General features: G+C 38.4%; 1 protein-coding gene across 17 annotated transcripts in view; it reads left to right on the top strand.

Moving 5' to 3' along the window:
* Positions 1 to 22,425, top strand: part of INPP4A (inositol polyphosphate-4-phosphatase type I A) — a 110,361-nt gene that overhangs the window by 68,398 nt on the left and 19,538 nt on the right. For 6 of the 17 annotated variants that reach the window (XM_063149752.1, XM_063149746.1, XM_063149744.1 and 3 more), the window contains 14 exons: positions 213 to 292; positions 722 to 833; positions 1,708 to 1,798; positions 2,468 to 2,615; positions 5,465 to 5,595; positions 5,961 to 6,065; positions 6,864 to 6,972; positions 8,602 to 8,619; positions 11,055 to 11,238; positions 12,748 to 12,966; positions 14,097 to 14,367; positions 17,111 to 17,143; positions 20,195 to 20,367; positions 22,106 to 22,229. In XM_063149752.1, coding sequence (XP_063005822.1) covers positions 213 to 292; positions 722 to 833; positions 1,708 to 1,798; positions 2,468 to 2,615; positions 5,465 to 5,595; positions 5,961 to 6,065; positions 6,864 to 6,972; positions 8,602 to 8,619; positions 11,055 to 11,238; positions 12,748 to 12,966; positions 14,097 to 14,367; positions 17,111 to 17,143; positions 20,195 to 20,367; positions 22,106 to 22,229 — 1,798 coding nt within the window. The remainder of the gene's footprint in view (positions 1 to 212; positions 293 to 721; positions 834 to 1,707; positions 1,799 to 2,467; positions 2,616 to 5,464; positions 5,596 to 5,960; positions 6,066 to 6,863; positions 6,973 to 8,601; positions 8,620 to 11,054; positions 11,239 to 12,747; positions 12,967 to 14,096; positions 14,368 to 17,110; positions 17,144 to 20,194; positions 20,368 to 22,105; positions 22,230 to 22,425) is intronic. The other 11 variants (XM_063149753.1, XM_063149750.1, XM_063149761.1 and 8 more) reach the window with 7 other exon arrangements.

The following is a 22,425-nucleotide window of genomic DNA, read 5'->3' as shown; positions in this document are numbered from 1 at the left end:
TGCATATTGTCCTCTAGTAGAAGAAAAACTTTTAGAAATTATCAAATATATTAAATTTCAAGAGATTTTAATTAGTTGCATATGGTATATTTAGTTATGATTTTGCTCTGGGACTTCTATGCATGATAATTGTATTTTGCATTTCAGTGCTGTGGTCAAAGCCTTTGTTCACTGTAAAGGTAAATAAAATTCTGGAACTCATCTTCTTTCAGATGTATTTGTTGGGTTCTGGGACATTCACTGTAAAGGATCTTCTTCAGGAGAAGTACCACAGGTTGCACATAACACTAAGGTTTGTAATATTTTCCTTCTTTTAACTGTTAATTCTTCAAAACATATTTAAGATGAGATGAAAACCTCTTATGTCATAACTAAGTTGAAATGAACCTAATTAAACTCCCTTGTTTTGATATCAAGTATATTCTGATTATCAAAATGTGTGAACACATGCATCTCTTCTCATTGTCATGTTACCCTCAAATGTATAAGCTGAGCACAGAGCACTGCCTAGGCTGCCTTCATTCCATGCAGCATCCTTGTGGAATAAGGGGAATGTTCTCCTGTTGGACTAACCCATTATAAAATTATTACAAATGAAGTTGAAAAGCTTCCTGTTTAAACTGTTATTGAAGTTTGAAGATTAATACCCTTTTATAAGTGTTTCCTTGTTGATGAACAGGTCCTCCTCCAAAAAAATCTCAACGCAGAGTATTTGTTGCAGGTCGGCTGAAAGTGACCGTGTTGGTAACATCACAGTTATTGGATGGCAGATGGAGGAAAAATCTGACCAAAGGCCTCCAGTGACAAGGTCACCTGATACCATTAATGGAAGGGTGAGTTTGAGCATTGCACCAAATTCAGAAGAATGCAGATTTATTGCCAGCATTGAAATAAGCTAGGTTGACATCTGCCATCAACTATCCTGTCCATCTTGATATTTAGTAGAGCTTTACATTTTCAAAATACTGTAAGGAGCAGCCTAATGGTGATGAAGCCATTTTGAGATTTGCAGACCTCTTGGTGCTCATGTGCGGGGTTAAAAGTCTTGGGAAAATAATTTTAATTTAAAATTATTAAGCTTTAGTTATCAAGTATTCATGTTCTTCATTGGAAGAGGCTTCTGGTACTGTTCATTGGTGCACTTGGTGCATGGATTGCCAGTTTCAGAGACATGTGGTATTTTATTTCACATTGTGGATAGGAAGGTACCATTAGGCAAAACTGTAATGAAGATGCTAGGGAATTCCCAGAACTGTTTGAAAGCAGATGTTTGCAGTACTTTCTCAGCCTAGACATATATTTAATTCTTCAAAGCTTGTGTTTTGAGTATCTTGGTGATCATTGCACTCTTATATGTGTATTATATTCACACTGTGCACTAGAATCCCTTCTTATCCTCCAGATCTGTTCATGACTATTGATGCAATACCTGCAAGGATTTTGGAGCTGTGCTAGCATAAGTAATTGAAAGTCTGGATGAAAATTTTTGTAGTATTTTGAACTGTGCATAGAAGTAAATAGGATTTATTATTTCAGCCTGCAGTATTTTTTATTCACAGTAGAAATATTTGAAATATTTATTTAAAGCATGTGTGGAGTTAGATATTTCTTTGAAGTCTTTCTGATAGGTCATCACTGCATATTGTTTGGGCACTGAGGTTTCATTCTTTACTATTTCTGATTTTTCTTGTTTTTGTTCTTGTTCAGACTGTGTTGCCAGTTGATGAAAGTTTAACAGAATCCTTAGGAATCAGATCCAAATATGCTTCATTGAGGAAGGATGCACTACTGAAATCTGGTAAGCTGCCCTGGGCCGTAACAAGTGAGCTTTAGGTATCAGTAAAAGCTGATCTGCCCTGTGTGCCTGTGGCCCCAGGGCATTTCAGCAGATGTTTCATTTGAATAGGAGCAGGCTGCTGATTGACCAGTCCTTTGAGGGTCATACCAGAATAAATCATTTTATCATATGCACTATTCTGTATTGTAAAAACAGCAGAAGCAAACTCTTGCCATTAGATTGACTGTAATATAACATTTTTCATGCAATTTCATAGTCTATTCCTAAACAATTGTTGCAGGGTGAGGAGAGGGTCAGAGTAAAGCAAATTGCTTTACAAAAAGAATCTTGCAGAAGAGTTAGTTTTCCAGCAAATGATTGCGTGAGAGGAAAATGCACAGTACATAGACAAAAAAAAGGGCATTTTAAAAGGTGAATATGTATTTAATTTAGCTTCTTTAGCAGTGTAGTAAGTCATTTGGAGTGGAGGCTTTTCCTGCAAACACTTGGAGAATGGCCATTGCAGAACAACCATGCCTGCAAAAGGTAGACTGATGCCTGCTTAAACCAGATCTTTACAGCAGGGTGTTTCATCATAGTGAACTGAAGCCATTTACTTTAAGAAAGAAGAGACTTTGTACACTTTTAAGTCACATCCTAGGCTTAAATAACATGGTTTTAATTCTTTAGTGTTTGGTGGTGCCATTTGCCGCATGTATCGTTTCCCAACCACCGATGGAAACCACTTGAGAATCTTGGAGCAGATGGCAGAGAGCATCCTGTCACTGCACATCCCTAGACAATTTGTGAAGCTGCTTCTAGAGGAAGATGCAGCAAGGTGAGTTTTGGGATGGTTTACATGTGCAGTAGTACAGCAGTGATGTGGCTGTTACTGAGTTACAAAGGCATAAATGTATCTGTGTTAATGCACTGACTACTTGGTGAGATAAGAAATGGCTTTGAGAGTCAGAAGAGTAGTTTTGAATGGAAAACAAAACAGAATAAAAGCAAGTAAAATGAAATGCTGTAGTACAGTAATGACATGGCCTCATTTTAGGAGGTGTGAGGGAGAAGGAAATCTGTTAAGCATTTTGTAGGTTTAGTCTGAATTTGCTTTTTTGAAGCAATTAACTTTCTTCCAGGCAACATACTCCTTTATGATTGTTTCTTCCTTACATTTGTAGGCTGTGGTTTGCAAATCTAATGTTTTATGTACTCTTTGTAAAGGCCAAGATTAGAATGTTAAAGCATTTTAGCTGTGTTTTTGACTATTGGGCTTTTATTTTGAATGTATTTTAATCCAATCCTATAGATTTTGACTAAGTCTGACCTTAATTAATACTAACTGGTGTTCTCGTTTTTGTATATTAGGACATTTCAATTCCTTTGGAATACTGTGAAATAAAATCATGGGTTAATCCATTCATTGTAGGTATTTTCATATTTTGTGAAAATTACAAACTCTCACAGGAAGGTGGCAGAGACTTTTTGTAATGCATGGGAAAGCTAATTGAGTTTCTGAACTTTCTGATGTTATGTTTTTAGTGGTGTGTGCTTAGATTCTAGAAATTGAATGCTCTATCTTGTTCAGCTATCCGACTACAACCTTGGTGGAGCAGGCTAGGGGTATGCCATTGCACATTTAGTCATGAGGTATTTGTTTTTTTATTTTGCATCTTTGTTTCTCTACAGCTTTCCTCACAGTAGGTTTAAAAGCACCTATTCATTATACAACCGTAATAATAAAGAGTTGGGAAGCTTATCCATATGATGCCATGTATGATGGATGAAGGTTAAGGACTTGAATATAAGGAGAATTCAGGGTGAATGAGCAAAAAGATGTGTCTTTCAGTAAGACTGTAGACAGTGAAGTTATAGGCCTTGGCCATGAATTGTGACTGTTCAGAGGCTCTTGCTAAAATCACACAGAGATTGGTGGATGCCTGTTGTAAACAGGTACAGGTTAATAGCAGCCCAGGTGATTGTTAATATGACCTTGTATATGTCCACTGGGTAATGTGGCTCAGAGGTAAATAGGCCTTCATGTAATTACTGAGAAAGGCTCCCTTGTCTCTGTTCAGTTGAGGTGACCGTCAATAATGTGCACAATCACACTTTGTATTCATAGAGTCACTCAAATTTGACCAGGTGCTCTGTTCTCCCTTCTCAGTGCTGCAGCCCGGAGGAATGACAGACAGCTACACAAGCACAGCTGTTTCTGTCTTCACATCCTGGTGACTTTTAAAACATCCTTGGATAATCACAACTGCTGTCTCTTAGATAAAACTCTTCTGGGCCAGAGCCCTTTGAAAGGAAACATTTACTGGGGGATGTGACATTTTGACTGCCTATTTATTTATGGCATCCATATTCCTTGCTGCTTGGCTCTAAGGGACAAACAAGTAAACTTGAAGTGGTAAGCTGTGAATTTACTTCAGTAAGACCAGGGCTCAGATGCATGGCTGGTTTTGAGCAGGGAGTTTGACAAGGTAATCATAGTAGCATCTTATGCAGAAAGCAAGTTTTATGATGAAACTGGAAGTGTCTTTATCTAGGTCACTGATAAATATACTTTATGCTGTTGCCTGTTGGCAAATCAATCTGATGTTTTTCTTGGAAATTTAGTTCTTTTTGATAATATCCAAAATACTGTGGAGTGGGAATTGCTCTGTGAAATGCTGTCTTAAATTATACAGAGACAATTGGTTAAAACTATGGAATTAGGAATATTGAGAGAATTGCAAAAAGAAGTGCTGGATCCTTTTGACAGATGATTGTTCTACGTTTTCCGGAGTAATGTGGTATTGAATTTAGTCTGGTGTTGACCTGTTTATTTTTTCCCCTTTCTTCCTTCATTCCAAATAATACACTAATCCAAGAAGAAAGTAATACAAATGTGACATGAAATACACTGTTCACAGCAGTGAAATACTGTTCACTGCTGGGGAACAGTATGTAACAGAGGATTGCCATGTGTGACTGGAAACCTGGAAGTTGGGGTACAAGGGGTTTTCCTGTTTGTATCTGTGGATGTCCAGTCCTCCTTTATTCTACCCTGAGTGCCCAAATTCCTGGATTTCAGATGAAGATTTTTTTGGCTCAGCTTCAGTCTCTCCAAACCCTTAATGCTTACTGCTTCTTAGGCTTTCCCTGGCCTTGCAAACTGTTGTGTACCTACCTTACCAGTGAATATACTCCTTGTACCTACCATCAGATTGGTCCTAATATCCCACTTAACCTCTGTCAGAGTTTTTAATTTAGGAGCCACCACAGTTCAGTAAAGTGTCCTTAAAAGGTCCTCATTGTTCCAAGTCACCTGACACAAGACAGTTCCCATCATTTACCAATCCTCATATAGTTGGAGAGCTCCTGCAGAAAGGTGGGAAGTTCTGCTTATGATCAACACCTGAGGCTCCTGGGGGGAGTACAGTGTATTCTGCCTGTGAGGAAGCAATTTACCTCAGAGTAGTGCTCAGCCTGTGCTCTGACATGTGCTTGTGATGTGTGTTTGGAAGTTTGGGATATGTGTTGTTTCCAGTCTGGTGAGTAGCTCAGACATGGTAAATTGAGAGTGTGTCAGCTGAGGATGGTGTTTTGTTGATAAGATGTGAAACTCATTCCTGGTCAAGTGGACTATGGACACTAAACACCTCTCTTTCCCTCCCTCCCCAATTTTTTTTCTCCCAGGGTTTGTGAACTAGAAGAATTGGGAGAACTGTCTCCTTGTTGGGAAAGCCTTCGTCGACAAATAGTTACGCAGTACCAAACAATTATTTTAACTTACCAGGAAAATCTGACTGACCTGCACCAGTATAAAGGTGATTTTATTTTATAAAAACATGATTCTTCTCTACCAGGATTGTTAGTGCTTCTCTGAAATTGGGAACCCAGAAGGTTTTATGATGAGTAAACAATGTTATTATATTTTCTGTCTTTATTAATAATTATTGTGAGTTTGCTAATTACCGGGGAATATTTGTCTATTCTTTTTGTTCTCTTATCTTACTCTGAAAGTAGAGGACAAGGCATGAACAGTAACAGAAAGGTTTTGGTTTGTTTTTTCTTTTTAATTTTCTCTGCTTTACTTTCAGCACATAGCAAATGATGAATAAAGCTTCTTGAATGTTTTAACGTAGGCACAAGGAGAAGAGTTTTATGCTTAATTTTGTCTTGCATTTCTCAGGTCCTTCATTTAAAGCCAGTAGCTTGAAAGCTGATAAAAAACTGGAGTTTGTTCCTACAAATTTACATATACAGAGGATGAGAGTCCAGGATGATGGAGGATCAGGTATTAGTTTCTCTTTCTTCACTGATCTTGTTACTTTTCTCTCCACTTTTTAAAATTTCCATCGTCAACCATACAGCCAAGTTTCTACAAACTATAGTAGTAGTGCTACTTGGCATTTTTGTAGCACCTTCTATTCTCAGATTCCAAATCTCTTTACAAAAGAAGAGATGGAAGTATAATTATTGCTGTTCTACAGGTGGCAAAACTAGGTTCTGGAGTTAACTGAACTCTAGGTGGCACAAGTTAGCCTTTGTAGTAGGGTTGGGTTAACTGCTGCATCCCTTCCAGACATTCTGAATTGCAGTAGAATAAAAAAGGTTCTGACTGTTGTTTCTTGTTAAGCTTGTGTGCTTTTTTCTCCAGAATCAACCTGTACGGCAATGCAAAATCACATTTTTTCACATCAAGCTTGTTTCGTTGTAAGCAATCTGGGCTTTCCCTTCTTTTAGCAGTAATTCCCTGTGATCATGAATACACACTCGTGTCTGTGTGAGGGTTTCCAGTAATGGCAAGCTTGGTATACAGACCAGTGTTCAATACTTCTTTTTCACAGTCCATCTTCTAGATTAAGAAACAAAGGACCTGCATTCATGTGTGGTTCTTTCACCTGAAAAAGTATTTGATGGATTTCCAGGGCCTCTAGAACAACTCAGTTTTCCATGTCTTTCAACCTTGGCAAAGTTTTCCAGAAGTTACTTTCAGAAAAGATTTTGAGCTTACACAATTGTTTGTCCACAATTGTTTGTCCACGTTAAAGATGACAGGTTTTCATTTGTGAGTCCTTTTTGTCCATCCCAGATCAGAACTACGACATAGTCACCATAGGAGCACCAGCAGCTCATTGTCAAGGCTTTAAATCAGGTGGCTTGAGGAAAAAACTGCATAAATTTGAAGAGGCAAAGAAACAGTAAGTAGAAATAATATTGTGACAGCTATTATTGTGCCTTTTCCTCCTGGTCCATGCTCAGTTATTTGGAAAATCATTCCATTCTGTTTTTATTTCATTCAATAGTACTACTATACAATATTTTGAATTGAATATTTTTCTATGCATTTTTTTTCCAAAGAAGGAGAGGGAAAACAGTTTCTTCCTTATATTACTGTATTTATTTGTTTACTGACAGACTCTTTCTAAGAGTCTTTTTATGAAAACTGTAATTTTTCTGAATACTTGTTGATTCATTTAATTTAGTTATTTTAGGTGTTGGGTTTGGGTTCTGCCCAATTGTGGGTCAGAACATTTGCTGAACATCCTCAGCTGCACTACATCATGCTTCAACCCATTATTTTCAGGAGACTTTCACCCCTCTCATAGCTTCCAGGTCCTGTTGCTGAGCTCTCTTTAGTAGGAACCTGCTGTGCCTGATTAGTAAATTCCGTGTTGACAAAATGGATTTAGTTCTGAAACTATTGCTGGAGGCTTTCCTGCATTGCCTAAGGTTTATGCAGAGATTGGGCTTCTGAATTTGTTCTCTGCCCTACAGGCAGGATACTTGACCCCCATGGGGTCTGCAGGGACTGCCCAGTGGCCTCTGTGGAAGAGTGGATGTATGAGCTAAAGGGATTGCAGAAGCTGGGAAGGTCACATCTGCTAACATGGCACCCACTCCAGCTCCCAGGGAAGGGAGAGTGCTGCAGGGTCTGCATTGCTTCTGCTACTCTGTGGAGTATTTGAGACACAGGAGCAGCAGGACAAGGAGTTGTTGTAGTCAGGGAAAAGGAGACCTTGATAATGTCCTTCCAAATAAAGGATTAGTAGGATTTGAAGCTGATAGGACAAGGGAATGACGTGGGAATCAACTGCAGAATTAATTTTGGCTGTAGAGAAATGAATAGCAGCATTTTGTGAATGTCAGTCAGATACGAACTGATAAACAGATTGGTGCAAAAACACCTAGTGTAATTACTCAGGCTGACAGAGTGCACTAGGATGGGACTAGAGGAAACTGTAAACTTGGGAACACTGGTATGCAGGTTCACCCTTTCTGTTCTTTTGATACCACTTTTACTCTTTGAAATAACCTCCTTCTGTCAGTGTAGCCACTGAAGTGGTTCTTGCTCCTGCAATAGCTAATTTCCCAAGTGGATTTGTTCTTTTTCCCCTCACCCAATAATTAAGTTGAATGGAGAGTTTAATTTCTATCCAGAACTTTTCCTCTAAGCTTTTCAGAACTGTTCCTTCTGGGTCCATGAAAACTGCAGGTTCAATATTTGAAGAACAACTTCCATTTTAAATGCATCTATGTTATTAAAAAAGCCAGTATAGTAGAACTGAGATCCATCTCCTCAGTTTCATTGTTACATTCAGTTCCTTCTTCTTTCATTGGCATAACTGTGCTTGGTGCATTCACAGCATTTCCCCAGATCAACTCATGGTCATCTGGCAATCTGTGTTATTTTGCTTACAACTTCACATACCCATCTTATTGAAAACATGACTCAAATAAGTTATTTCCCCAGTCATACTTTGTTTTGTTTCTGCTTTTGGTATTTGCTAACAATCTGCTAATTTTATTTTGGTTTTTTGTTTTTGTAGCAGTTATGAGGAGTGTTGGTGAGTTTTCTGTTTCTGAGAGTTCTATAGAGGGTTTCTGTTCTCTGGGTTGTTTTATTTTCCTTTGTTTGGCAAAGATCTGGTGTGTTTTAAAGTGTGCAGGGCTTTTTAATGTCATGCATCATGGCATCCCTAATTGTGCTCTAAGTAATAATTGTAGCTGCTTTGTAGAACATGATGTGTGAATGAACTTCATTTCATCTGCAATGTTTGTTTGCAATGAACAGCTAATTTCTGGCTCTCTCTGACCATAAGAAGTTAAAAATCTTGAAAATCAGAACACAAGGATTTTATATATTTTCCTTTGTTATTTCCAGTGAAAACTATCTGGAATGAGAAACTTTTCTGCCAGTGATGGAAGATAATTAAGATAATTTTTTGTATTTTAAAACCTTGATAGTGACAGATTTGGCATGATGTATACTTTTGTAATCCATGTCTTTATTTAAACATTTTCACATAATATTTTTTCTCATTTTGTGGTGTTCAGTCCTATCAAAAGCAGACATTACTGGGTGGTTCAAAAATGCAGAAATTCTGCTCTAAATTACTCTTACTAAGGTTGAACCCCTAATTCACTGAGAATTTAAGTCTGTATTACAGTTTGCTGCTATAACACAATGAGAGCTGTTCATTTGAAAAAGCAATTGCAGGTTGGAAAGTAAGTATATGTGAACTTTACACCATAATTTTTTCCCCAGTTATCCTAGCAAATGTTTATTATTAAAAATATAATAATTCTAAATCCAATCTCAATATGCTGCATGGCCTTTTCTGCCAACTATGTCTTTATGCATGTTAACCACACTGTTGTGGAAAGAAATTGCTCAGAGGAATTGTCACTAAGATCACCAGTCACTAGAAAGCACAAATCAAGTACAGGGAAAGCCCTAAAACCAGAGATTAATTTGCTGTATGGGATAGCAGTGCTGGGGAGTGGTTGCTCTCTGCCCCTTGGGTAGGTGGGCAGAGCACAAACAAGAAAACTCTTCCAGGAATCACTTCTGAGTTACATCGTTTGATAACACATCCCTCATCTTTCTTTTGTAATGGAGCTCAGGCAGACACTGGCATTAGGCTTCTCCCTTGCCTTAATATCCATTAAGGGATAAGAATTGGAATTGTGACATGATTTTGAACACAACCCTCGTTTCCTACCTCACAGATACACTGCAGAAATGAACAGCATTGCTCTAAGGGTAGCAGAGTTCCCACTCCTTGGAGGTCATGATCTGTTCCTGAAAAAGAAACCCCTCTCCATGTAACCTCTCAGCAGGGCTGTCTCCATTTAACAGTGCTGAGATGGGTGCAAACAGTAGGTTCTTCTGTGCTGTCACTATGCTGAAGCCGTTCATGACTGAAAAAAAAGAAATAAAATTAAGGTAATACACAATAGGTGTCCTCTCATGCTTGATGCCTTGTCAAGAATGGATATTGCACTTGGCAAGGCTGGAGATGATGTAAGGCCTAGTATTTGGGTACCTTTCCTACTGGGAAGGAAGAACCCAGCATTTTGCTTGACAAAGGGAGTAGTTGTCAGTGGGTTCCAAATAATTAACTAAGAGCACTTCAACTTAGAGTAATTTTCTAAGTTAAAAGGCAGCTTTTGTGAATGACTCTCAAGTGGGATCAAATTACCCTTTGGAAGTGTCATTCTTTCTCCAGCAGTTGTAGACCATCTGTCTTGGATTGGATAAGCAACTTCTACAGACATCTAAACTTAAAAGGGCATAATCTGTTCTCCACTGTCAAATAAGCAGTCTTAGTGTAGCTGCATTATCCCCATGTAAAGATATGTTTGTCCCTAGTTTAGTATTTTAAGTGTGTGCTAACAGAAATTACACAGAGAACAGTGTCCTTGGATCAGCCTGAAGATGCATGTTGATTTTTTACATATCATAAAATTGCTTTTGCTGGTGTAATTTGATTCTGGTCTGCAATAGGGGAAATTATATACTTGCAGAAGGACTTTTTTGCATTATGGCTCTGGGTGGCATTTCTGTTTTAGAAGAAGCGCAGATTTTATTTTCATGGTGTTAGTAGATATATGATAAAACATGTTTGTAAGCAAGGCCTCAGTGAAGTATCTGTGTTGTAAGGAGAGGGAGAATGGAGCAAGATGTCTCTGCAAAAGGTGGTTCTGTACCTGATGGTAAAATCTGTCACCCACCTCAGCAAAACTGTCCCTCTGGTGTGCAAACTCTGCCCACAGCCCCTTGGTATTAGGGATTAGTAAATCTGCATCTGTATACTTTTAGTAAAGGCAGAGAAGTCTCTAGCATCATGTTCCTGCTGTGCAATTGCCCACTGGACTTTCACTGTTGTTCACTACTTTAGGTACATTTTTGTTGTCTGCCATTAATTCCCCAGCATGCCACTGTAATGTGTGTCCCTCTAGATCAATTTCCCCCCTAAAATCCGTCTTTCTTTCTCAGCACTTCAACAGGTTCCCAGTCTATAATATACATCCCACAGGACATCGTTAGAGCAAAGGAAATTATTGCACAAATCAACACCCTGAAAACACAAGTCAGTTATTATGCAGAAAGGCTCTCAAGAGCTGCCAAGGATAGATCAGCTAATGGCCTTGAAAGAACACTTGCCATCCTAGCAGATAAGGTAGGAGAATAATTCATCTCCCTGCTGAAGCACAGTGTATTGCTTGTTCTCTCTGTACCTTTAGTAGTTTTTCTTGAAACATCTGTTTTACCTTTTTCAGTAGAGTGTTGTAACATGCACAGACCTAAACAAAAGTTATATAAACCTTTAAAAGTTCCTGGTTTTATTTATGTATCTCCTACTTTTGACACTCTTGCCTTTACCTCCTCTTGAAAGTGCAGTGTCCTCGGATTCCCTCTATTCATTCATCACATTGCAGTAATGTGCATTCTTCACTTTCTTTTATATCCTTTTCTCCATAACCACCTGGGATTTTTTTAATGTTCTGAGTCATCTGTCAAGCAGCAGCAACTGTGTGAAAGTTAATGAAACAATTCTGTATTTTTCCACTGGTGAAATAAGGAATAATGGTGACATAACATTTGCTTGAATTATAGTAATGTAAACAAGTTATTTGATGTGCTAACAAAAAAACAGACTGGATCCACAGCTGAACACAATCTTAGGGAGAAAAAACCCAAATACAGTTTTACTGACCTCTTCTGTCCTTGAAGCAGATCTGAAGGCTCTAAACAGCAGTAGGGGCCAATCAGCTTGACATATATTGTCCCAGTGGAAGGGATACACATACAACTTTGTATAACAGGACCTCATGTAAATGTGTTATTTATTATAATACTCATTCTAAATGAATACAGTGTATATTTTTTCTATGGGATTTTCTACAGCTGGATTATGTGCATATATAACATATTCATGTCTTGTTTGTTGTTATTTTAGTAGACACGTAGGCCACATAATTTTCCTATTCATATGGCTTACAGAAATCCTTTAATACAACACAGCTAAATAAGACAGGGAACAAATTGCATTAATTAGTGGGTTATACCTTCAGCCCTCCTCTTAAATATTTTTATGATTTCAGACAGGATGATTGGGGTGAAACCTGATCCTTCTGGTGTGGCAACTGTTGTGTGGGGTATAAAAATAATTTAATATAGAATATAGTGAGTTGGAAGGGACTATAATCAGGATCATCCTAGTCCTGCCCTCCCAGACTCACACCATGTGCCTGAGAGCATTATCCAAACACTTCTTGAACTCTGTCTTGGTGCTGTGACCACATCCCTGGGGAGCCTGTTCCAGCACTCAGACACAACACATGTGTCTGTACATTGTTCTAAGTTTTCATCAAATGAAGAATAAAGTGCAAATAAATTGAATTGCACATTCCTCAGTGAAATTTTCAACAATTACATATCTAATATAATAGTACAGACTTTGGAAATGTATCATTTGTGTTTTGGGATCCTATACTATTTTTTAAGGTCATTCTGTAAAGTATTCTAAAGGCACCTTCAAACAATAAATTTTTTTACAGAATACTGCTTCTTTTTTTTTCTTTCTTGAAAAAAATACAGTATAAATTGTGTACGGAATAATGAAAAGTATAAACTGTGTATGGAATCATGAAAAGTTTTCAAAATGTGGGGCTTTATTGCTTTTTAGACCCGGCAACTTGTTACAGTTTGTGACTGCAAGCTGTTGGCAAATTCAATACATGGACTGAATGCTGCAAGGCCAGACTATATAGCTTCAAAAGCATCTCCAACCTCTGGAGAAGGGGAACAAGTGATGCTAAGGAATGATCAAGACACACTTGTGGCCAGATGGACAGGAAGAAATAGCCGATCTTCTCTGCAGGTGGACTGGCACGAAGAGGAGTGGGTATGTTTGCATAGTGGAGCGATGAATCCTTTGTTCTTTTTACTTTCTTTTTTAATAAGCTCTGTAGCTGCTCACCAGAAATGCGTAGGATGAGTATGTAGGAGGTATTGGTCAGCTAGCAAAGATGTTGTCTCTATCCTGCAGGCAGTTACTCCTTGACATGGGAATACAAGCAGGCTTTAATATTTCTGGGTCTTCTAAACACTGGAAACTGTTAGAGGAGGTGCACAGCATTTTTAAGGTGAGGCCCAAGGGAAAGTAAATAGCTTTTCAAGTGAAAAACTGACCACACTACAAGGGGCTTTTGCACTTTCCCAAGTGTATTTTGGGGGTTCTAGCTATGCAATTTAACCTTCCTCTTACAGAAATACTCCCATAAACATTTAGAACTTGCAGTTAATCACTGTTTTGATTATGAACAGCATTTTAAATCTGTTTGCACAAAGTATTTAAATTATTTTCCCTACCACACTGCCAATCAAAATGAAAATTGGACTGTGTAAATTCTTTCATTGTGTTAAATAAACAGAAGTTAACTAAATCTCGCAAATAGTCAAGATTAATTAAAGCAATTGCTAATATTGGGAAATACCAACTTTTAAAAGAGATTCAATTCATTTTGGAAATGGATCCTTGCTAGTTGTAATTACTTTGGCATACTTTGACTTACAGTCAAAGTCACAGTAATAAGATAGAAATAAAGCTAATTCAGTGTTTAGGCATTACTATAATACAGTCATTTTATCTGTTGTTCACTGAGTTGCAAAGAAAAAAAGATGTGGGATTGTATACAATTACTATGTCAAACATAAATTTCAAGAGTAAACAATAGTGCCATCTAGAAATTGGAATTATAGGGCAAGAGGAGGAACTTAAAATTGTTTGGCAAGCTTACACAGAAAATAACTGCTATTTAGCACACAAGCCATGTCACTAGATATTGTTGACATCCTGGTATATGTTATTTATATATCCATAATTTGTGTGTGCACACATGCAACCACAATAGTCCAGAGGAAAGTTTGCAGAGGAATTGGGACTAGAATCACAGGAGGAAATATATCGCCAAGGGATTTGTTACCCAACGTCTCTTTTGGTTTTAAACTGGGAAAGAAATGTTTTCTTTTCAGGAGAAAGTTTGGTTGAATGTTGACAAAAGCCTGGAGTGTATCATACAGCGAGTGGACAAACTCCTGCAGAAGGAGCGCCTGCAGAGTGACAGCTGTGAGGACGTTTTCCAGTGTGATGTCAGCAGTACCAGTAAGAAAGGTAATCGGGACAGTCGTGCCTACTGGATAAATCCAGAAGATTTAAATGAGACCTCATCATCCTCACCACCTTCATCATCCTCACCACCATCTTCATCCACACCATCCTGTGCATGCCATTCTCTCAAGACAAGTGCGTATGCCAGACGCTGCTTCTCCCTGCTGCTCTCTTCCTGTGTGCTGGCATCATTCCTAAGCCTCCCCTGCAGCCCTCCATGTGTTTTTAGCTCAGTGGTGGTATTAAGCAGTGATGTCAGGCAGAAAGAGCTGTTAGGTGTACTGGGAGCTGCTAAGCCCATTACTTATTTTGAAATCCTGGTCCCACTGAAATAATTTCCAAATCCATTGGTGGCAGTGGCGCTTGGCTTTCACTCTGTGTGTTTTAAGTAAAACAGTTGTATGGGTTATCACATGACAGACACCACCTCTGCTGGCATTCCTGTTGGCTTCAGCTTCTTTGCAGCAATCAAAGCTTATTACAGGTAAATAAAACATGAGAGAAGTGCAGGCATTACTAAAAAACTGATAGTCTCAGCTGGGCTGCTAAAGCATGGGAGAGGACCATAAGCAGTCCCATTAGACTGAGGTGAATGTAGATGAACCTAACAGAGTTCAAAGCAAATTTTAACCCAAACTGTGGTGCTGAGGCACTCAATTATTTAGACTTCTTGTAGCTGGAATGTAGGAATTGGCAGTGCAAGTTCTTAGTTGAATAATGCATTCAAAATTTAGGCTCAGGTGGGTGCTGTATTGAACCCAGTGTAAAGTTGTGAGTCTATGAATGAAATAAATCCTTATCAGTTTAGACTGACAGTTTGGCAGCTGTGCATTAAATTTCAGAATTATTTTATTTACTTATGTACTTGACTTATTCTGACATTCTTTGCATGTGGTCATTCTGATTTGGCCACTTAATAGCACAGGTGGGCGAAGTGAACCTCTAAAATGCCTGATCTGTGTTCTCATTTCCTTTGTCCTGTTCTGTCTTGTTTGATGGGGCCCTTGTCCCTTTTGTGTGTCTGTGACTTCATGTCCATCACATTGTTAGTGTTGCAGTGGGAGTGCCTTAAGAAAAAAAAGGCAAAAATTAAGTGAAAATGTTAATATATTTTTTGTGTAGCTTTGCATGTTACCTTATAGTTTATTTAGTATCTTAGCCAACCATGTTTTTCTAGATTAGACTGACATTTTTGTGCATTATAAAAAATAGGAGTGTAGGTTTTTGTTTCAATAACCTTTGACTAAATTCCTTTTACTGGTTTGATACCTATAAATGTTTTTGTTTGCCAGCTAGTTTACATGAAGTTTTATATGTATTTACATGTAAGTTTAATCAGTAACCTTCAATGCACATTCACACAAATGGTTAAATGTTGTGCATTTTTAATATTAAAAATTCACAGGAAAAATCTGTGTTGAGTGTTGTCAGAAGGTTTTCCCAAGACAATTGGATGCTGGAAACAACTTAGAATAATATTTTCCTACCATTTTCAGTGGTTCTTTTAAATCTACTCTGGATCTTGACACTTACACCATGTAAAAGTGGAATTGGCTGTGTGACCCTACCGAAGATTTTTTTAGTGCAAAGAATTTCTGTAACTTTTCCCTGCTGTCCCTCCAAAATAGGGGGAAAACATCCTTCTGTTTAACTAACAGAATCTGGGGCAGAATTGAAGGACAAAGAAGGTCCTTTTTCTAAGTTCAGAATCACAACATTTTTGGGTTTGTGTATTGAAAGAATTAAGGTTTTTCCCATCAGTAATTCTGAGTTTTGAATAAATGAGCAGAGAGCAGACGGAAATTATTTTGAAAGCAATGTAAAACCAAGCCAAGCAAGACAGTTCCAGAACTGGTAAGAGAGGGACGGTAAAATTTGATTGAAAGATCTCTCTAGAAATGAATGTTTGTGAAAGAAAATATTGCCTGAAATAGCAGAAAGGAAACTTAAAAAGTATATTTTCAAACATATTTAGGTTATTGGCTTAGATGTTCTTTACTAAAATCACATAGGGACATACAGTTTCTTTAGTGAACATGATGGATTTTAATTTACTGAGAGGTTTTTTCTGATTATCTAGCTGAGATGATTGTCCTGATGCAACACTGTTGAATTTTATATTTTCTGTTGTTATATTCAGATTTATAATTGATGACTAGTGAATCTAGATATAAACATCAGAAGCTTAAATCCTGTTAGCTTAGTAAACTACTTTTCATTAATGCAGGACTTGCTACAAAAGGGCTTATGTTATTTTTTACTGTTAGCACTGACCTGTAGTATGTTTTCATCTGACAGCTTGATCCTCCCACTGAAGTGAGTATGGAATACTCACATACTTCACTGGTGGAGTTTCAGCCCTTAATGTGCATTCTAAAATTTCTGTTAATTATCTCAGAAATTGTGTAATGGAATTTGACTCGGGTGGCAAAGTACTGGTTTCTTGTACTCTTACATTGTGGATGCCTTAATGTAATTTTCTAAGTGCATTGAACTTACTGCTGGTCTTTTGCTCTTCTGTTTAGCAGCCTTGCTGCCAGCTTAATCTGTGATTGCAGTAAATCAGTGGTTCTCAAATTGTGCCCTGTGGATCACTGGGGGTTGACAGTGCCCTTGCTGGTAATCCACAGCGAGCCTCTGAGCTAGCAGGTACTGGCTTTCCTGCAAGTCCCCATCCAGGTGTTCCTCTGATCAGAACAATGGAGTGGAGGAGACAGCCCATTCCCTCCATGCCTGGGGGCAACAGAATATTTTTGCCTAGCTCCTCTTCACTCAGTGAAAATGTTTGAGAACCCTGGCACTGAGCATTTGAGTTGCTTGTATTTAGACTGTGTTGCTGCTCCTTAATCATGCATGTTGCCCCTCCATTTCTGTGCAGATTGCAGCCCTACTCTGGAAGAATCTGCCCCAGGTATGTGCATTCATGGCTTCTGCTTCTTCTGAAAACTGCAGGGGATTGTTCATACTTAACTGAACAAGTGCCTTGCTTTAAGATGGATCATTTTGAAATCACAATGCTTTACAACACCACGTGAGTTACCTAAGCTGTTGAGCAGTTATTTCCTAAGAGTGCAGGGGGTATCTGGTCTTTTTACATGTCCAGATATGGGAGAGTGCTTGTTATGGGCCTCTGATTTCTCCAGTTGATGTGTTTCAGCAAACTGATGTAGATGACAATGGATTGAGGCTTGTTCCAAATGTCATTGAAGTCTGTGGGAGTCTAACATTTCAGACATGCCCTTTCACATGGCCTGTTGAGCTGATCTTTCTGAATGAGAAGTCGAGCAGAACATGGAGGAGCCAACAAGGCTGATGGAAAATCTCTGTTGTGGGTGCATATCGATGCAGGACAACCCCCAGCCAAGTAATAACGTGCAATGACTCCAGTGATTTCAGAAGGCTGAACAATTGCTTTATTAAGTTATACTATATTCATACTATACTATACTAAACTAAACTATACTAAACTATACTACATTATACTCAAGAAAATACCTCTGACCCTTTCCAGACAGTCACGACACAGCTTTGACCTAATTGGTCAATCAATCCAAACACCCGTCACCGGAGCCCAGTTAACAAATCCATCTTTGGAAAACCATCTCCATAACACATTCCACATGTGCCAAACAACAGATGGAGAAGAATTGTTTTTCTTCTTCTCTGAGCTTTCTCACTGCCTCCCCCAGGAAAAATCCTGGGCAGGTTGTGCCTTCTGCTCTCTGTGAAGAGAGCTGCAGCCACAGGTATTGGGGCAGGCCGAGTGGTATTGGGGATTGCAAGTCTCATGTTTCAGGATACAGAATTCAGGAGTCTCATCCCAGTGTTAACATTCTTTCTTCTGTCCTTGTCCCTCTGTACTTAATATGAAAAGACTAAAATATCTTTTCAAGGCCTTGGAGGACAGCTGTTTTAATGATATTTTTATTGCTCTGGAGAAGAGACCCCTAGGGCAAAAAAAAGCAAGAACTTTTTCCACCTGATGTTACAGCCTACAAGCTTTATGTATTTGGTTCTCTTAACAAGACACTTATTTTTTATGAAATGGGCAGTAGTATATAGTCAGCAAAATTTCACTGTGTGAACTCATTGGTCTTCCCAACACCCCTACCTTGTTCCAACCTAATTTGAGACTGGGAGTGCAATTCATTTTATTCCTGTTCACTGTTAATAACAACTGCCACTGACTAGAAAAAAAGGAGCACAGGTGACACCTCTGTGAAGTAGGTAGCAAAAATCATTTATAACTTTGCAGACTGACAAGGGTTTGTTTTTTCATGGCCAGAATTTTAAACCAAGAGAATACACAGCACAGAGGATTTTTGCTCACTACCTCAGTTGAGTCCCTGGCTTGTATGTGAATGTTGGAAGAAAGAAACCCATCTAATAATTGCATTATCTTTACCAGTGTACTTTGTGATTACCAAAGATAAATATATCTTTAAAATGAAGTGCTGTCAGACACACTACAGTGTTAAATCTTCACTGAGTTAGTAGCTATGTACTTGAATGTACATACAGTCAATGAGATGATGATGTGCTGGAAAATATTTTCAGTTCTTGTTATTCTCATTTGCTTACAGAAAAGCTCTTAAATGCAGTAAGAGAAACACTGTTTCTTTCATCTGTATTTTGCTTTCTAAGTGTTCACAAGGCCATGTTATGGCATCTGACTAATTTTGAGATAAATATTTAATAGAATTTAAAAGACAAGCTGTGATTCCTTGCTGTTCTTTTGATGTTTACTGCTTTTTTTAAGGCAATGAAACAGAGTCAAACAACTTTCCCTTTGTGTAGTTTCTTAGGTTATGCATCTACCACATAGAACAAAAGCCAAAAGGATAGTTCTGTTACTCTTGCCAGATATGTTTCTGTTAGCAGACTTCCAGAGTTCCCCTCTTTGGCTGGTTATCAAAGGAACATTTATTATTACTGACTCTTAGTTCTGCCTCTGAATCAAAATCCCAAACAATTTACTTTCAGGGGCTTTTAGTGTCTCATTCATGCAGGTTCTGGTCTGTACATTGCCTTGTTCCTACAGCCAGCTGGGGTGGGAGTTGTGTGTGTGCTGTTTGTGAGCTCTGGTGCTTTTAAAAAATAAAACATATTGTCCTGCCCTGTAAAAAGAGAAGGACTTGGACAACTCAGTTTCACTTCTGTGCTTCCTGTGCAGGACCTTGAACAGAATCCCTCTGGATCATATATTTTGGATTTCAGTGGAAGAAAAGCTCCAAAGTACTTCCAACAATCTGTAGGACTCCCATCTAATTCACTATGTTTAATATTTCTTGTAATCTAACTTAGAGCCTTTAAAACTGCTCAGGAGACAGGAAACACTTAAAAGAGTACCTACATTAATTTCTCACCTCACACCTTATTATTCTTAGCTGCAAGTAGGAGATGAACCTCATCTTGCCTCACTGAGGTGCAATAAGGATCAATAAGATGGTGAAGCAATTGAATGATACACCTATGAGGCTAGAGATTCAAAAGGCAGGGTGTTTGGGAGGAATCTCATTGACAGAGATGGCTGAGCAGATGGTCCCCATTTCTGTTATACAATGGACTCCTTACTGTCTGTCCATGTATGTGCAGTGAAATGGTTTGTTTAAACAAGAACATGCAGTTATATACACTTCTGTATATAATTGTTCATGTTTCTGTTATGATTTCCAAATCTGCTATTGTACAGCCTGTTGTGTGGGCACAAATTCTGGTAAATTTTACATGGCCTGGAAAGTCATAACAGCATTACAAAGTAAAATTCTCCATATTTTCCTCCTGCAATAACCACACTGTAAGGTTACTTAATTATTACAAAGCAGGGAATAACCATCCAGCCAAAATAAAATGAGTTCTAAATGTGAATTATTTGTCCTGCAACAGGAAGTTTCTTCTTAATGCGTGTTTGTTTCAAATAAAGTGCTTCCACTCCTGCTAATTTTTTTTTTCTTTGAACCAGGTGAATGGAGTGAAGCTCTTTATCCCTTGCTGACCACACTCACTGACTGTGTAGCCATGATGAGCGACAAGGCCAAGAAAGCCATGGTGTTTTTATTAATGCAGGACAGTGCCCCAACAATTGGGCTCTGCCTGAGCCTTCAGTATCGCAGGGATGTTGTCTTCTGCCAGACTGTAAGCAAGCACATATGCATGATTTGATTTCACTTCCATGTTTGGTGGGGTTTCTATGAATATGAAAGATTACTCTTTCCAGAATTTTTCAGATCTGTTCCCAGGTTTGACACTGATTTCCCCTTGCAAACTGTGCTATCCTGTCCTTACTGGTTATGTGCATTTGACAATTCTTAAATTAGGTGTCTCCTTGGATATACAGTCATTCGCTATTGAAAACAAAAATTATTCCAGAACTAGTAAAAATACTAGTATGCTAAAATATACTGCTGTATTCAGAAACAGCCCTTGCCTTCCAATGCCACCAGGCCAAAGAAAAAGTAAGGTGTAAGAGAGGGGGGCAAAAAGGTCTGTGAGTAGCAGGTGTACTCCCTCAGTTACCTTTTGTTGTTTTCTGCATGGAGAAACCCAGCAGAAGTCCAGCTACAGGAGGAGAAATTAATTCTGGATTTTTTCCCAGAAATTCTGTTTCTGGTCCTGCAGGCATCTCTTGTGTCAGACACTGACTAGCAGGTGTCCGCACTAAAAAAATTTCCACTGCCCACAGAAAAAAAATTCCCGTACCCACTGCACCTTTTATTATGTCTGCTTTCCTATGAAATCACTGTCTTGTTCATTTATCTTAAACAGTTTATTTCTTGGACATCACTGGCAGGGCTTTAGTCTGATAATGTAATATCAAAAATGTAAAACAAGTGACAGGATGAGAGGAAATGTCCTCAAGTTGTGCCGGGAAGATTTAGAGTACATATTAGGAAGAATTTCTGCATGGAAGTGGTTGTTAAGACCTCGAGTGGGCTGCCCAGGAAAATGGTGGAGTCACCATCCCTGAAGTGTTCCAAAAATGTGTGGATATGGCAGTTGAGGACATGGTTTAGTGGTGTACGTGGTGGTGCTGCTGGGTTGGACTTGGTGATCTTGGAGGTGTTTTCCAACCTTAATGAATCTTTGATTCTGTGATCTCATAGAGAGAAAATCAGGGAATTTTCTAATATAAAACCCACCCCATAACGCAGATAATTTTAAAATTCAATCCTTTGAATATGTTTACCCATCATGATCACAACTTTATTTTCTTCTGTTTAATTCTATAACAAAGTCATACACCTGTATACAAAGTATATGGCCATCACCTGGGAAATTCCTTTGTGGACAGTGAATTAAGACTAGTATTAATTTTAGATAATAGTACTTAGTACTACTTAGTACTAATCTTAAGACTAGATCCTCAGGATCTTGTTCTGAATAACTTGTAACATTAGAGTTTAAGTCTGCATAATGCGAACTGATACTGCATTTTAAAGCTTTCTCAAATGTAATTTTTGAAAAGCAGTAATTTATTCATACCATCAAAATTCTTGGCCTGAAACTAGCTGTGTTGCTTTTCTGTCTAAAACTACACCAATTCTCTAAAGAGCAACTTCAGTAATTCATCAGTTGTAGACCCTACCACAAGTGATCGTGTTCAGAAAACAAGAAGGTGTGAGATCGACAGCAGCCCCATTTTGAGACAGCTTGTGAGATGAAGGCAGCGTGCCCTGAATCTGATTTTATGAGTGTTTTGGGTTTTCATTGGTTGGTTGTCTTCAGCTGAAAGGAAAAAATGATGTCTAAAGGAAAAGAGTATCTGTGTGACAGATTTTATTGCATCTCTTATACATGCTGTGATTTTTGTTTGGGGCTGAAGAACCTTTTTTATTTTGAATAATTTCATTATTTTCTGTTTCCTCTCTCACAGCTGACAGCTCTCATTTGTGGTTTCATTATCAAGCTGAGGAACTGCCTGCATGATGATGGATTTCTAAGACAACTCTACACCATTGGCTTGCTGGCACAGTTTGAGAGCCTGCTGAGCACTTATGGTAAAGGCACAGGGCCAGGGGGTGGGATTAGCTGTTGAGTCAGCAAATTCTGCATTAAATTTGCTACAGCAGGATCTGAGTGTTTGGGACAATCTGCAGCTCAGCTACAAAATTATTTTAAAAACTAAAATGCAAAACTAGATTATAGCTGAAGTACTTAATTATCTAACAACTCTGATTTTTTTCACACTTGCTT

Source organism: Melospiza melodia, chromosome 2, assembly GCF_035770615.1.
Source record: "Melospiza melodia melodia isolate bMelMel2 chromosome 2, bMelMel2.pri, whole genome shotgun sequence".
NCBI lineage: Eukaryota > Metazoa > Chordata > Aves > Passeriformes > Passerellidae > Melospiza > Melospiza melodia.
The sequence above is the reverse complement of the archived record's forward strand: the minus strand, read 5'-3'. Positions and strand labels throughout refer to the sequence as shown.